Genomic DNA, 14,779 nt, shown 5'->3' with positions numbered 1-14,779 from the left:
TTTATTAAATCTGCACTTTGATTTATTAAATCAAATCAATATGAGAACCAGAATGCATCCATCCTTCCAAATTCACACTTACCGTTTTTTTTGCTCTATAAGACTCACTTTTTCCCTCCTAAAAAGTAAGGGGAAATGTGTGTGCGTCTTATGGAGCGAATGCAGGCTGCACAGCTATCACAGAAGCCAGAACAGCAAGAGGGATTGCTGCTTTCACTGCGCAGCGATCCCTCTTGCTGTTCTGGCTTCTGAGATTCAGAATATTTTTTTTCTTGTTTTCCTCCTCCAAAAACTAGATGAGTCTTGTGGTCTGGTGCGTCTTATAGAGCGAAAAATACGGTATCTGAATTTGTGGTGCAGTTCTCCAGCCAATGTTTACAAAAACACACATATTACCGGGGGCGGGATGTGCATCAAAATGAAGATACTAGTGAAAGTAATATTCAGGAATGTTTTACACTAAGAGAAACTGCTTGGGGAAAATGTGCACATTTGTTAACACTATATACAGAAATATGTTTGTTAGGAGAAATCTGCACTAAAATGTTGAATAGTTTTCAGGAGGGATTAAAAAAAAACACCTGCAAATTGCTGCAGAAATGTGGAGAACTGAATTTAAGATTGGAAAAAAATGAGAAATAAAATGAGAAACTGACTTATCCTCCCATCCCTAGTGGGAGATTCACAGAAACGGCTCAATTCACTTGAGAGGAATATCCATGGGTAAATGAAACAATAAACACCAAACGAGAATTTCCTATACCTCCATGAAACTAGATTCAGCCACCCCTCAAAACTAGATTTTTTGTGCAATTAAGCGGCTGAATCTTTGAATAGCACTGGCCTAGTTATTATGATACAACACACCTTAGTCCAGTGATGGGAAAGCTCTTGCAGATGTTACATTTGACCTGGTGTTTGACCATTTCTGTTGCTGACAATCTGTAGCAGGTGGGGAGCCAGAGAAGGATGGCAGGTTCAGACTGGAGCCAAGCTAAGAACCTCTCTTCATCAACTGCAGAACACAGAACCTGAAGGAGAACACTAGTCCTTAGCTCAAACAATAACTTTGTCTCAGGCACAACATGTAGCACAAAGTCTGGCTTTTCATTGGAAAAGATCACTCTAAAAACTAAACCACAGGTTTTCTACGAGTCTGTGTTGAAATCGCATCTATAATTGCAAAAGAATCCAAATAAGACATACTTAAAGGTAAAGAGACCATTAGGTCCAGTCGTGACCGACTCTGGGGTTGCGGCGCTCATCTCACTTTATTGGTCGAGGGAGCCGGCGTACAGCTTCCGGGTCATGTGGCCAGCATGACTAAGCCGCTTCTGGCGAACCAGAGTAGCACACGGAAACGCCGTTTACCTTCCCGCCAGACCGGTACCTATTTATCTACTTGCACTTTGACGTGCTTTCGAACTGCTAGGGTGGCAGGAACAGGGACCAAACAACGGGAGCTCACCCCGTTGCGGGGATTCGAATCGCTGACCTTCTGATCAGCAAGTCCTAGGCTCTGTGCTTTAACCCACAGCGCCACCCGCGTCCCTCAAGATATACTTAGAGACCCGTTATAATACTACTACTACTACTACTACTAATAATAATAATAATAATAATAAATTTTATTTATATCCCGCCCTCCCCAGCCGAAGCCGGGCTCAGGGCGGCTAACAACAATAAAACAGTACAAAAGTACAGCACAAACAACACTCTAAAATCATTCATTATAAAATGTTAGCCCTCTCACTGATGTCCATGGGTCTACTCTATGACTCAGTTGAATACAACTCTCTGGTTTTGGAGCTAATCTCTATCATGGCCAGGGCTGGCCCACCCATGAGGCAAAGTGAGGCGACTGCCTCAGGCGGCAGGATCCGCAGCAGTGGATCCCAATGTATATCTTTACCCCAACCCCTCATTTCTGATGTAGATCTTCGCTCACTACTTCTTCCTGGCTGGGAGGGGGCACCAGTTGTTTGATTCACCTCAGGTGCCAATGGCTGCTAAATCAGGCTGGCGTCCTTGAAATGGAGAGGCTGCTCTCACTGAGGGTGGAGAAAGCAACTGAGAAAGAGTTGCAGCTCTCCTGCTGAAGCAACAACTCAGTTCTGCTCTTATGGAGTCTCCAGCCTGAGTCTTGCATGGAACAATCCAGGCTGGGCTGACCCACCCATGGGGCAAGGTGAGGAGACCGCCTCAGGCGTCAGGATTCACAGAGGCAGCAGATCCTAATGTAGATCTTTATTTCCCGCTTGTTCCTAATGAAGATCTTCACTCAGCCCTCCTCATAGCTGTCAACTTTTCCCTTTTCTTGTGAGGAATCCTATTCGGAATAAGGGCATTTCCCTTTAAAAAAGGGAAACGTTGACAGCTATGGCCCTCCTTCCCTGGTGGGGAGGGAGGTGCCATTTTGTGGTTCGCCTCAGGTACCAAAATGTATTGGGCCAGCCCTGTATCCAGGGTACCAGTGAAGCCTCTACTGAGATCTTTGCTCAAAAAGGATGGAATGTCTTTTGTGACGGTGATAGCAGTCTTCAGAGTCCATAAGATGCGAGCTTAATTGGATCTGGTCTCTTACAGTTCAGGAAATCACTCTGTTTTGTGACAGAAGGGACTGTGCAATTAAGTAATATATCTCAGAAGTGCATTTTCTGCCAGTGAAGATGGTTATATATGACCCAAGCTACATTCGATACTATATTTTAACTCACCCCACTGAAACAACTCTGCACTGCAATTTCCACGTTAGACAGGTTACGGCGTTCTCCCACGACTGCCAGGATCTGCAAAACACACTGTCACCATAAGCCCTCAGCAAAAGACCACCGCCATCACACAGAATGAGAATAGGCTATATAAAAATAAAGGGAAGTGAAAAAGGCATTTCTGCCCTGACAAAAGATGATGGGTTTTATTTAAGGTGTCACCCCTGAAACTTTTAAGTCTGTGCATGTATGTTGGCATGTCAATGCATTGTCATGACCTAGGACTCTGGCTTCCCATCCTGAGAGGAAGAGGCTAAGGATTGAGAGGGCATATTAGACTGGGATTTAGCTTCAAAACCAGCCTTTAAGAGCCCTTCCTCTTCAGGAGTTCTGGCACCAAGGGAGCCCATGGTGACAGTGCCTCCCTCTTATCCAAGCATCCTTGGAATCTGATGTTTGTCCTTTCTTAACTAGCTGATTCATTCCTCCTTATGTCTCACCCTCTCTGATCTGCAAATCTCATTTTTTCCTATCTGATCACACTCAGCTCTACCTGCTGATGGATGGCCACACCGACTCGGCCCCAGACACACTGACCAGATGCTTGGAAGCTGTGGCTGGATGGTTTCGTGAGAGCTGATTGAAACTAAATCCTTCAAAGACAGAGGTCCTATGGCTAGGTCGGGATGGCATGGGGATGAGGGACCAACTTCCTTCTCTTGTGGGGGCCCAATTAGTGCCATTGACTTCCGTTAAGAGTTTGGGTGTAATTCTTGACGCCTCCCTTTCCATGGAGGCGCAGGTTACAGCAATAGCCAAGGCAACATTTTTCCACCTTCACAGCATCAAGCAGTTGGTCCCTTACCTTTCCTGCCCTGACCTGGCCGCAGTGATCCATGCAACGGTCACCTCCAGGCTTGACTACTGTAATTCGCTCTACGCGGGGCTGCCCTTGAAGCTGTCCCAGAAACTCCAGCGGGTGCAGAATGCTGTAGCGAGGCTCCTCACGGGGTCTTTGCCATGGGAGCATATTCACCCAGTGCTTTTCCAGCTGCATTGGCTCCCGGTGGAGTACAGGGTCAGATTTAAGGTGCTGGTTTTGACCTTTAAATCCCTTCACGGCCTAGGACCCTCGTACCTAAGGGACTGCCTCTCCCGGTATGCCCCACGGAGGACCTTAAGGTCCATAAATAGCAACACCCTAGTGGTCCCGGGCCCTAAGGAAGTTAGATTGGCTTCAACCAGAGCCAGGGCCTTTTCAACATTGGCTCCGGCCTGATGGAACGCTCTGTCTCATGAGACCAGGGCCCTGCGGGATCTGATTTCTTTCCGCAGGGCCTGTAAGATAGAGTTGTTCTGCCTGGCCTTTGGCTTGGAGTCAATTTGGTTCCCTCCCCCTTTTTCTTTTTTTCCTTTCTCCTCCTGTGATGAGGCTGCATTTTAATGTTTTAATGTCGTATTTTAATCTTGTTTTTTAAGTTGTATTCATTCAACTTGCTTTTATTATTGGTTGTTAGCCGCTCTGAGCCTGGCCTTGGCTGGGGAGGGCAGGGTATAAATAAAATTTATTATTATTATTATTATCTCTCAGTATTCTAGGAGACTCTGAAGTGAACAAACAAGGATGCTATGGGAATAGCCGTCAATCAGATATCCATGTTAGGGCCATGTAGTTTTTCTCACCGGTCTGCTTCAGGAGATTCACCATTTCTCCATTTCCATGTTGCACAGTAGCTGAATTACCTGGAGTAAGTCTGTTAGCAGATTCCTCACACCGTTTCGAGAAATATGAGTCCGGCTGGCGCTCCTTCCTGCACAGGTTGCGTAAACCTGAAAGAGACCTGCCGGCACCAGAGAACACCAGTCAGAATTCCTGAAGAGTCAAGAGAGTTATTTCCTAGCCTGCGTTCTTCAGGTCAGGTATTTGGAGCCGAATGCATGAGACACAGTCGTGAACCTGGGTCTCCTCAGTCCTAACCCAACCCTCTAACCCAGGCATCCCCAAACTTGGCCTTCCAGATGCCTTGGGACTACAGTTCCCATCATCCCTGACCACTGGTCCTGTTAGCTAGGGTACGTTTCCGAGCACAATTCAAAGTGCTGGTGTTGACCTTTAAAGCCCTAAATGGCCTCGGCCCAGTGTACCTGAAGGAACGTCTCCACCCCCATCGTTCTACCCGGACACCGAGGTCCAGCACCGAGGGCCTTCTGGCGGTTCCCTCATTGCGAGAAGCAAAGCTACAGGGAACCAGGCAGAGGGCCTTCTCGGTAGTGGCGCCCTCCCTGTGGAACGCCCTCCCATCAGATGTCAAAACGATAAACAACTACCTGACATTCAGAAGACATCTGAAGGCAGCCCTGTTCAGGGCAGTTTTTAATGTATGATATTTTAGTGTTTTTTGGTTTCTATGGAAGCTGCCCAGAGTGGCTGGGGAAAGCGAGCCAGATGGGCGGGGTACAAATAATAAATGATGATGATGATGATGATGATGATGGGAGTTGTAGTCCCAAAACATCTGGAGGGCCGAGTTTGGGGATGCCTGCTCTAACCACTATAACACCCTGGTGCAGTGACATGGCATGATTTTGTCTCTCTGCCATTTCCTTACTATACTCAGCCTTTGCCTCCAGGAACGGTAATTTTGGGTAATAATGGCACCCTGAGTGAGGTCAAAACTTGATACCCCAATGGATCTTCTCAATTATGGATCTTCTCAATTTTGCACCCCCTCAGTGTTGGGATTCGCAGGATACTGAGTAAGTCTGCAGGCTTCAACAGGATGATGCAATACTCTGTGAAGTGCTGGGTCAGAGTGACTCAGCAGGAATGTGATTAATGTGATTGGCTATCACCTGTTTGAAAAAGGAAAGCCTGTTCAACAGTAACTGTGGTGGTTGTGGTGGTTGTGCTGTGGTATGGTGGTGCTGTTGTGGAGAGTATTCGTTTGCCTTAAGGAGCAGGTACTCTGTATGGACTGTTTTTGTAAATACCTGCATATAGCTCACATTAAAAAGACTGCACTGGAAAAACCTGGGACTCAGAGCGTTTCTGCTAAAAGCGCCGCGAGGATTCGCAACACTCAGCTCAGCTTCCCATGCGGGGGAACCACTTCCAGCGCCCTAAATCCAGCACTGCTTGCCTCTACTGATGCAAAAAGGGAAACTGAGAGATGTAAAGGAAACGAGAAACTGCATTTATTTCTGCTATTCTCTTTGGGCGGGCAGTTCATTTTTCACGTTTTCGACTGTGCTAAGCAAGACTTGATTGCTTACTGTGCAAAAAACCGTATATGTTTGTCAGCACTCTGAGCCCAACTTGTTGCGGAGAATAAATACAAAAGAGCAATACTGCTTACCTCTGTATTTGGTAAGCAGGCCATCCCCTGAGAGAGCAATTAGAGCAGCTGCAGCTGATCGGGGCTGGATAAAGCCCACTCCATTCCTACAATGTAAGAAAAAGGGGCAAGCGGAAAATCAACCGCTGCTACATGAGTGTTAAGTTGTGGGTATCAGACAACACAGCGATTCTTCAAACAGCTCTTGTTTATTCACAGGCCAGGACAGAACTGAACTGAAGGGTTCAGCAAGCCTGCTTATATAGAGCACCAGTACAACGTTACTGTAACAATTTTCTAAAACTATCCAATCACTGAACGTCACTTTCGATCCCTTATTTGCATAACTATCTACAGTATCCCCCTGCTGGCCCAGGGTGAGAACTTCAGTACATAACACCAATCAAGGTCATCATCCCAATTACTGAATTCAAACCCCAGTTTAACCCTGGATTTACCAGAAATAACAAACATTTAGCACCATCTTATTATTTGTGACATGGGAGTAGAAGCAACCTAACTCACGGGACAACTGCGGTGGTGACAGATGTAGATAATAAATCAACACTGTTACCCCCACATTGTCCTTTCAAAAAAAAGGGAATGTAAGAAAGCAAACAGACAGCAGCAAATAAAATAACAAGATAAGAACTAGAAATCAGTTTGAAATTACGCATAGTTTTACAGGCCCTGCGGAAAGATGTCAAGTCCCGCAGGGCCCTAGTCTCTTGTGACAGAGTGGTCCACCAGATCGGGGCTGTTAAGTTGTGGGTGAACATATCAGACGACACAGCGATTCTTCAAACAGCTCTTGTTTATTCACAGGGCAGAACAGAACTGAACTGAAGGGTTCAGCCAGCCTGCTTATATAGAGCTCCAGTACCATGCATCTGTAACAACTTTCTGTAACTATCCAATAACTGAACGTCCCTTTCGATCCCTTATTTGCATATGTGGACCTGAGTAAAAACTATCTACAGTATCCCCCTGCTGGCCCAGGGTGAGAACTTCAGTACATAACAATGAGCTATCTCCCAACTTTGGAATTTGAAGTCCCTTTTCCGGACCAAAAAAAAGAGAAAGGTTCTACACCAGCGCCAGGAATCTGCAGCCCTCTAAATGTAGTTTGTTTTATTTAATTGTATGTTGCCTTTCCACAATGAGTTGTACTCAAGATGATTTACAACAAAATACAAGAGGTGTGGGTCTCCAGTAAGTCAATGTACAAAGCGAGACAAATTCAAACGGGAGGAAAACCCACAATTAAGGAAACACAGACCCCCCAATGCTGCTACTTCTTGTAGCTTTATGACGTTGAGCTATCAGTACCTCCTACTTTCAGTAAGCGATAATGTTACTTGGCATCAAGAAACCAAGCGTGCAATGTCACCCCTTCTGCCAATCTCTGCTAGGCACAGGTTGCCCACCCTAGGTCTAGAGCAGTGGTTCCCAACCTTTTTTGGTTATGCCCCACCTAAGCACCTCTAAAATCCTGATGACCCCCACAGTGACATATACAGTGGTACCTCAGGTTACAGACGCTTCAGGTTATAGACTCCGCTAGCACAGAAATATTACCTTGGGTTAAGAACTTTGCTTCAGGATGAGAACAGATATTGCATGGCGGCGGCGCAGTGGCAGCAGGAGGCCCCATTAGCTAAAGTGGTCTTCAGGTTAAGAACAGTTTCAGGTTAAGAACAGACCTCCAGAACGAATTAAGTTCTTAACCTGAGGTACCACTGTAATTCTTATTATTCAAAAAGTGAACTCCCATTCACATGGAGGAAGCTAAAAGGCCATTAAAGGTAAAGGGACCCCTAACCATTAGGTCCAATCGCGGATGACTCTGGGGTTGTGGCGCTCATCTTGCTTTATTGGCCGAGAGAACCAGCATACACTTCCAGGTTATGTGGCCAGCATGACTAAGCCACTTCTGACAAAACCAGAGCAGCGCATGGAAACGCCGTTTACCTTCCCGCCAGAGGGTACCTATTTATCTACTTGCACTTTGACGTCCTTTCGAACTGCTAGGTTGGCAGGAGCAGGGACCGAGCAACAGGAGCTCACCCCATCGCGGGGATTCGAACCGCCAACCTTCTGATTGGCAAGCCCTAGGCTCAGTAGTTTAAGCCACAGCGCCACCCACGTCCCATTAAGGCCATTAACTTGGTCTAACTGATTCTCAAATTGCCCCCCTTAAAAATCAAATTGCCCCCCTGTGTGTGGGTGTGCCCCACACCGGGAACCACGGGTCTAGAGCCCATTACTGAGGCCATGATACCATAACCTGCAACCTGAAAACAAACCAGTATGTGTAGGCAGAGATACATGCCATGCCAAATCACCTCTAAGGGATATTTACTGCACCTGTCGATCTGAAAATTGGCCCTAGTTTGGAATTTCCATATACAGTGGCACCTCTGGTTATGTATTCATTCCGGAGGTCTGTTCTTAACCTGAAGCACCACTTTAGCTAATGGGGCCTCCTGCTGCTGCTGCGCCACCGCTGCACAATTTCTGTTCTCATCCTGAAGCAAAGTTCTTATCCCGAGGTAATATTTCTGGGTTAGCAGAGTCTGTAACCTGAAGCGTAGGTAACCTGAAGCATATGTAACCCAAGGAACCACTGTATATTTATATCTAGAACCATGGATTTAAAAAAACACACAAATGAACCAGGCATTTTTACATAAAAATGTGAAGCTGCCATAAATCTGCCATGAGACACTGGGTGTCTCTGTGTTGTCACCTGTCATATGCAGAGGTCAGGAAGCTCAGAGTAAGTTCAGCGGCCTTTGGGTCCACCTGGCCTGGCTTCTCTAATCTGGTTCTCTTAAACAGCTCCTTTAGCAGCCGCATGAGTTGCTCCACGGAGAGAGGCTTCTCTTTCTCCGCCCGGCATTTGTGGTTCGGCAGGATTTGCTGAATCGAAGAGACGTCAGTCAACTTGACTGAAAAATAAAGCAACAAATTAATTCCGAAGTCCCACCAGCTCAACTCCGAACAAAGAAATTGTCATTCATTATTTCAGCTTCTCAGGCTGCCTCCTCCAAGTTAACTCAGATTTCGTAACTCTTAGTGATTGTGTTCAGACATCACAATAAACCATGGTTTTCACAATGGTGGGAATGAGTGTAGGCTTTTGCATTTCCGGTCCTCTTCTGGCACAGCTGTGAGGAGGAGTCTAGAAGCTTTCATCCTCCTTTTTTCCATTATTTACAGCTTGTCATGTCACCTGAATTTGGACAAACTGTGATTAATATTAACTGTGGTTTGCTTGAAATAAGCTAACTTCAAGCACTGGATTATGAAGCTGGTTTGATTATCAAACAATAGTTAAGATTATCTACAGTTTACGATGTGGACAATATGGGAAACTGAGGTTAATCCAAAACTGAAGTGAAAGTTTCTTCTCTCCGGTTGGGAGCTTCGGTGGTGTTTCATTTCTTTAGGTCTCCTTCCCACCTGTTTATCCAGATGAAAACATAATATGCTGAACCCTTAGAGCACGGGTGTCAAACACAAGGCCCGCAGGCTGAATCTGGCCCAGCAGACCTTGCCATGTGGCCAGTGTAGCCGCCGCCGGCCGCCAGCCTTCACCTTTTATTCTCGCTTTTTTTTTTGACACAAGAAAGCCGCCTCTTCAGCGCATGTGCGGCAGCCTACAAGCCAGAGAACGTCTGCCCTTTAGTGGCGCCGGCCGTTCTACACAGGAAACCTCCACTTTACATGTCCTTTACATAGTCCTACAGATACAACCGGCCCTTTGAGGGTGACCAAACTGCTGATGCTGCCCCCGATGAATCTGAGTTTGACACCCCTGCCTTAGAGCCATGCATTGCAGGTTCAGCACTGCATCCAACTCGGATCTTACCAAGTTGCACAGGAGGCCGGACTATTACACTTACGCTGGCATAGGCTTTGCACAGCACGGAGCTTCAGGGCTGTTCTGTAGACAGAATTCTCAATGGTATTCAGGGCCTCTGTGAAGAGAATGCAGAACATCAGGCAAGCAGAGAGGCAGGCTCAACCGGATACATTTGGAAATACAGTGGTACCTCAGGTTACATACGCTTCAGGCTACATACGCTTCAGGGAGAAGCGTCGATGGAATAAGATTGGAAAAAATTTAAAGTATATTTACAGAAATATTGCAAAATTAATGAATGTTAGAAGTATATTGGAATGAAGATATATGGTTTTAGCAGAAGGGCTATTAAGAATTATATGAATATTAAGTGTTAATGTGTTAAAGCGGAAAATGTAAAGTTAAATTGTGTTAGGATAAATTATAGAATAAAAATTGAAGAGGAGGGAAAGGATTTGTTGAACCAGATAATTTGAACTAGAATACAAGAAAGGGAGGTGTGAGGAAGTCGAGGAAATAAGCAAATGAAAGATACAGATATGAAATTTGGATGTGTTTTTTTGTTTGTTTTTTGTTGTATTGTTGTATTGTATTGTTGATGTATTGTCTGTTTAATGTATGTATTGTTTTTTTCTTTTTTATAACTATAAAACATGTAATATTATAAAACATTTAATAAATATTATTAAAAATAAATAAATAAATAAAAACTTCCCTGAACAGGGCTGGGGGAAAAAAATACATACTCCGCTAACCCAGAAATAGTACTTCAGGTTAAGAACTTTGCTTCAGGTTGAGAACAGAAATTGTGCTCTGGCGGCGCGGCAGCAGCAGGAAGCCCCATTAGCTAAAGTGGTGCTTCAGGTTAAGAACAGTTTCGGGTTAAGTAGGGACCTCCGGAACGAATTAAGTACTTAACCTGAGGTACCACTGTACATGGTTCCCCTTTATTGCATTCATTAACTTCTCTGTAGAAGGTATACGACCTCTGAGCTCTCAGTCATGGCTTCTTCTTGAGAGACTCGCTAGCTTGAAGATGTTTGTTGACCTATTTTGTACCTCATGCTATTATTAGGAATCTTTCCCCCCGTCATGTGCATTCCTACGTCGGAACTGATGGTGACCTGAAATGCCGTTCACTTTCTGTTTATTATGCTCCTTCCTTTTTCTTATGTACTTTCATCACATTGTTGTTACCCTATGAATACAGTGGTACCTCAGGCTAAGAACTTAATTCGTTCCGGAGGTCTGTTCTTAACCTGAAACTGTTCTTAACCTGAAGCACCACTTTAGCTAATGGGGCTTCCCGCTGCCGCCACACAATTTCTGTTCTCATCCTGAAGCAAAGTTCTTAACCTGAGGTACTATTTCTGGGTTAGCGGAGTCTGTGACCTGAAGCGTCTGTAACCTGAAGCGTCTGTAACCCAAGGTACTACTGTAGACAGTTTTGAAACAAGAAGGGGGGGGGGGAGTGAACTGTTTGAAGGAAGGAACAGTCAGGGACATGAAAGGATTCTAAGCTTTTCATAGGGACATTGTTGGCATCTGTCTGTCTCCGGAGACAACGGAGTGCGCCTCTGGGGGTGAAGTCAAACCGCTGCATTAGCAGCACCAAAGTGACCTCCCTGGGGTGAACACCTGAGCAGTGTGTATGGAGGTTTTGTGCTGCCCAGGTGACTGGACTCGCAGATGTGGTCCAAAGGATACCAGAGCAATACGTTGGGCACCAGCTTGGCTGCAGGAGTTGCCGGAATGAGGCGTACAAGGCTGCACCCGAATAGCTACAACCATGGGACTACCCAGTTTACTGCCTTTATTTACTTATTTTGGGCAGTGGCATAGCGTGGGGGGTGCAGGGGCGGCCAGCCGCACCGGGCACAACATCTGGGGGGGGGCATGCTCGCACTCGCAGCTCTCTGCCCCTACCTGGCTCACTCACTCTCTCTCACTGCAGTGCTGGCTGTGTGAATCCGATCCGAGCCGCCGGGTCGCCACCCACTGTGGAGGGGAGGGTGCCAGGTGTGCGGTGCGGAGAGAGAGCGAGGGACTATCTGGGGGAGGGACAGTGCAGCGGGGTGGGGGGCGCAAATTACTTGCCTTGCCCCGGGTTAGGGGCGCAAATTACTTGCCTTGCCCCGGGTGCTGACAACCCACGCTACGCCACTGATTTTGGGCAGCGTGTTGCATCACATGCTCTTCCCCCAGTGAATACCCACCAGTTGGTATTTGTTGGGGCCCCAGTTGGGCAGAAGCTTCACACTTCACCCTCAAATCTGCCACCCCAACTCTCTGTTGGACTTGCTTAGCTCACCACTCCAACCCTCTCTGCCCCAACTCTTGTCTTCTTCCTCAGTTATCAGGAACTCTGAGGCCTCACTGGCAATAGCCCTGTCTCTCTCCCTCCCCACTTCTTTCTCCAGATGTTCTTTGCCCAGTTTACCCAGCAGCTGTAAGCCCTGATACTGCATCCACGTTGGAGTGAAGCCCAGGGAGCAGCCTCTCAAGTAAGTGCATGTACACACGTGTGTGTGTGTGTGTGTGTGTGTGTGTGTGTAACAGACAGGCAGACAGAAACAGAGACAGAGGACTCAGCTATACAGCTGCAAATGCAACATTTTAAGTACATTTTAATGCATTATTCAAATGTGACACTAGATGGCGATGGTGAGCTTATGGCAAATTCAATATATTTGTCATAACTTTTTTTGAAAAGCATTTTTTCACAGAGCTTTTTTTATGTGTCTGGATTCCACCAGAGAGACAAAGTGAGTGCATGATTGTGTACAGATTATAGCTTGGACGTGTGCCACAGGAAATGCGTATCCCAAAGGCAGGAGGGTGTGTGCATGAGGGCACTTTTTTCCGGGTGGGCCCATTGCCCGAATTAGCATAAGAGCCCCTCTGCTTTAAAAGCAAACCAAACGTTCAGACAGAGATCCAATTCCATTTGTAACAGGAGGCCAACGCATGAGATAACTGAGAACTTGTTGAGGTGCACAAGGAACCTTTTAATATTTACCTTGTTGGTCCAGATCCATTTTATTCAACTTGGAGACAGGAAAACAACTGTGGTGTCCCTGTAAGTAAATGAGCTATGATAGAAAGTTGCAGCTTTCAAGCAGCCGCAAGAAAATACACAAGCAGCACAACACAAGCAAGGGCACAGAATGGTCAGCCTAGATTGAACTAGATCTCAAACTCGTGTCCTGGAAGACCAAACAGCAAAAGCGAGAACTAGCACAGTGTTAAGTAATGATCAGTAATACCTCTTATTTATTACAGGTCCAATAATAATACTAAGATATAATGTCTCCACAACAAATTTAATAATTTACCGTATTTTTTTCTCTATAAGACGCACCAGACCACAAGACGCACCTAGTTTCTGGAGGAGGAAAACAAGAAAAAAATAATATTCTGAATCTCAGAAGCCAGAACAGCGAGAGGGATCGCTGCGCAGTGAAAGCAGCAATCCCTCTTGCTGTTCTGGCTTCTGGGATAGCTGTGCAGCCTGCATTCGCTCCATAAGACGCACACACATTTCCCCTTACTTTTTAGGAGGGAAAAAGTGAGTCTTATAGAGCAAAAAATACGGTAAGTTTCAACCGAGGCTCATTTGTGTTATTTCCTGGGTCTTTTACACACATACAAGCCATCCTTTCCCTAGGTCTTTCTTTATCACTACACAGGTTTCAGGAGCCTGAGGTGCAAAGGTGAGGGATCAGTGAAGGCGGCAGTTCTGCTGCAGCCTGGAAATACCACATAGAATACAAAAGGTAAAGTACAGTAATCAAAAATATCACCTCCGTCATCCTTTCTTTCACTCTGCTGCCACCACATACACAAGGGAAGACCTTACCTCCGTGGTCGTCATCTACAAAAGGGGGTTCAAGGAACACAAAGCAGTCTGCCCCCCGTTATAAACTGACATCCCAGGGTTGGGGATAAGTGCAAGCCCTTGAAATAATTGGGAGTTTTCACTACTTTTACAGGGAAAACGCCCAGCTTCCTCGCAACTGTTCTCTCCTCACAGCAACAAAACCCCAAGTGCACTCAATTAATAATAGAGATTCTGAATAATTGAAAACGGGCAGCATCTTTGAACTGTGTCTCCGAAGGCCATTACGCACAGGTCTGCCCTGTCTTTCTGGAAAGTGAGACTTGAGCATCTCCGGGTAGCTGAGAAACATGATGCTGCTATAGAGACCGAGAAGCAGAGGAGCCATTATCAGTAACACAGGAAGGAAAACATGAAAGGGCAGCGAGCTACCGTCCTTGCATCAAATTCGCAAACTCCCCCTAAAGCAATAAAGAATTTCTTAAAAGCCCGAGAGATTATTTTAAGGACACAAAATGTACTTTTGCAACTCTCAAGATGAGTGGCCTCAAAAGTATCAGTGTAATGAATCAAGCTCCGGAACAATTAGGTTTCCTTAGGAAGGAACTTACAAAAATTGGTGCTTTTGGAATCCGATCCACCATAATAAGTTTTTGGAATTTCATCATATTGATTTTTTTGATGAATATTAAATACAGGTACAAGCGTCATAGACCCACGCCGGCTTTAGCTATTTCTGTGTATGCTTTTGGAAGAACAAGCCAAAAGACCGATACAAAAGATTTCTTTATTACAGTAATTATGTTGCTCTTGTAGAAGCACAAAATCCTGATTGTAGCAGCCCTTGAAGTTAACCATCTCATCTTCTAATTCCCTCTAGTGATGAAGTGGTTGACTATTGACAGGGCTGAAGCCAAGACAGGGTTACTGGAAAACATTAGGATGCTTGGAGAAACCTTGAGGTACCGTATTTTTCGCTCCATAAGGTGCACCTGACCATACTTTTTGGGGGGAGAATTCGAGAAAA

The 14,779-nt window shown here is 45.7% G+C and overlaps 1 protein-coding gene across 1 annotated transcript in view; it reads right to left on the bottom strand.

Annotated features, from left to right (window-relative positions):
- DYTN (dystrotelin) overlaps positions 1-13,755 on the bottom strand; it is a 31,040-nt gene extending 17,285 nt beyond the window's left edge. Inside the window, exons 1-8 of the mRNA XM_083401721.1 lie at positions 13,718-13,755; positions 12,934-12,991; positions 9,955-10,029; positions 8,796-8,997; positions 6,068-6,153; positions 4,455-4,552; positions 2,718-2,789; positions 868-1,031 (exon numbers count right to left, since the gene is read on the bottom strand). Coding sequence (XP_083257847.1) covers positions 868-1,031; positions 2,718-2,789; positions 4,455-4,552; positions 6,068-6,153; positions 8,796-8,997; positions 9,955-10,029; positions 12,934-12,991; positions 13,718-13,726 — 764 coding nt within the window. The 5' untranslated portion in view covers positions 13,727-13,755. The remainder of the gene's footprint in view (positions 1-867; positions 1,032-2,717; positions 2,790-4,454; positions 4,553-6,067; positions 6,154-8,795; positions 8,998-9,954; positions 10,030-12,933; positions 12,992-13,717) is intronic.
- Positions 13,756-14,779: the final 1,024 nt, after the last annotated feature.

This window comes from Podarcis tiliguerta (assembly GCF_965153285.1).
Source record: "Podarcis tiliguerta genome assembly, chromosome: 1".
Classification (NCBI taxonomy): Eukaryota; Metazoa; Chordata; class Lepidosauria; order Squamata; family Lacertidae; genus Podarcis; species Podarcis tiliguerta.
The sequence above is the reverse complement of the archived record's forward strand: the minus strand, read 5'-3'. Positions and strand labels throughout refer to the sequence as shown.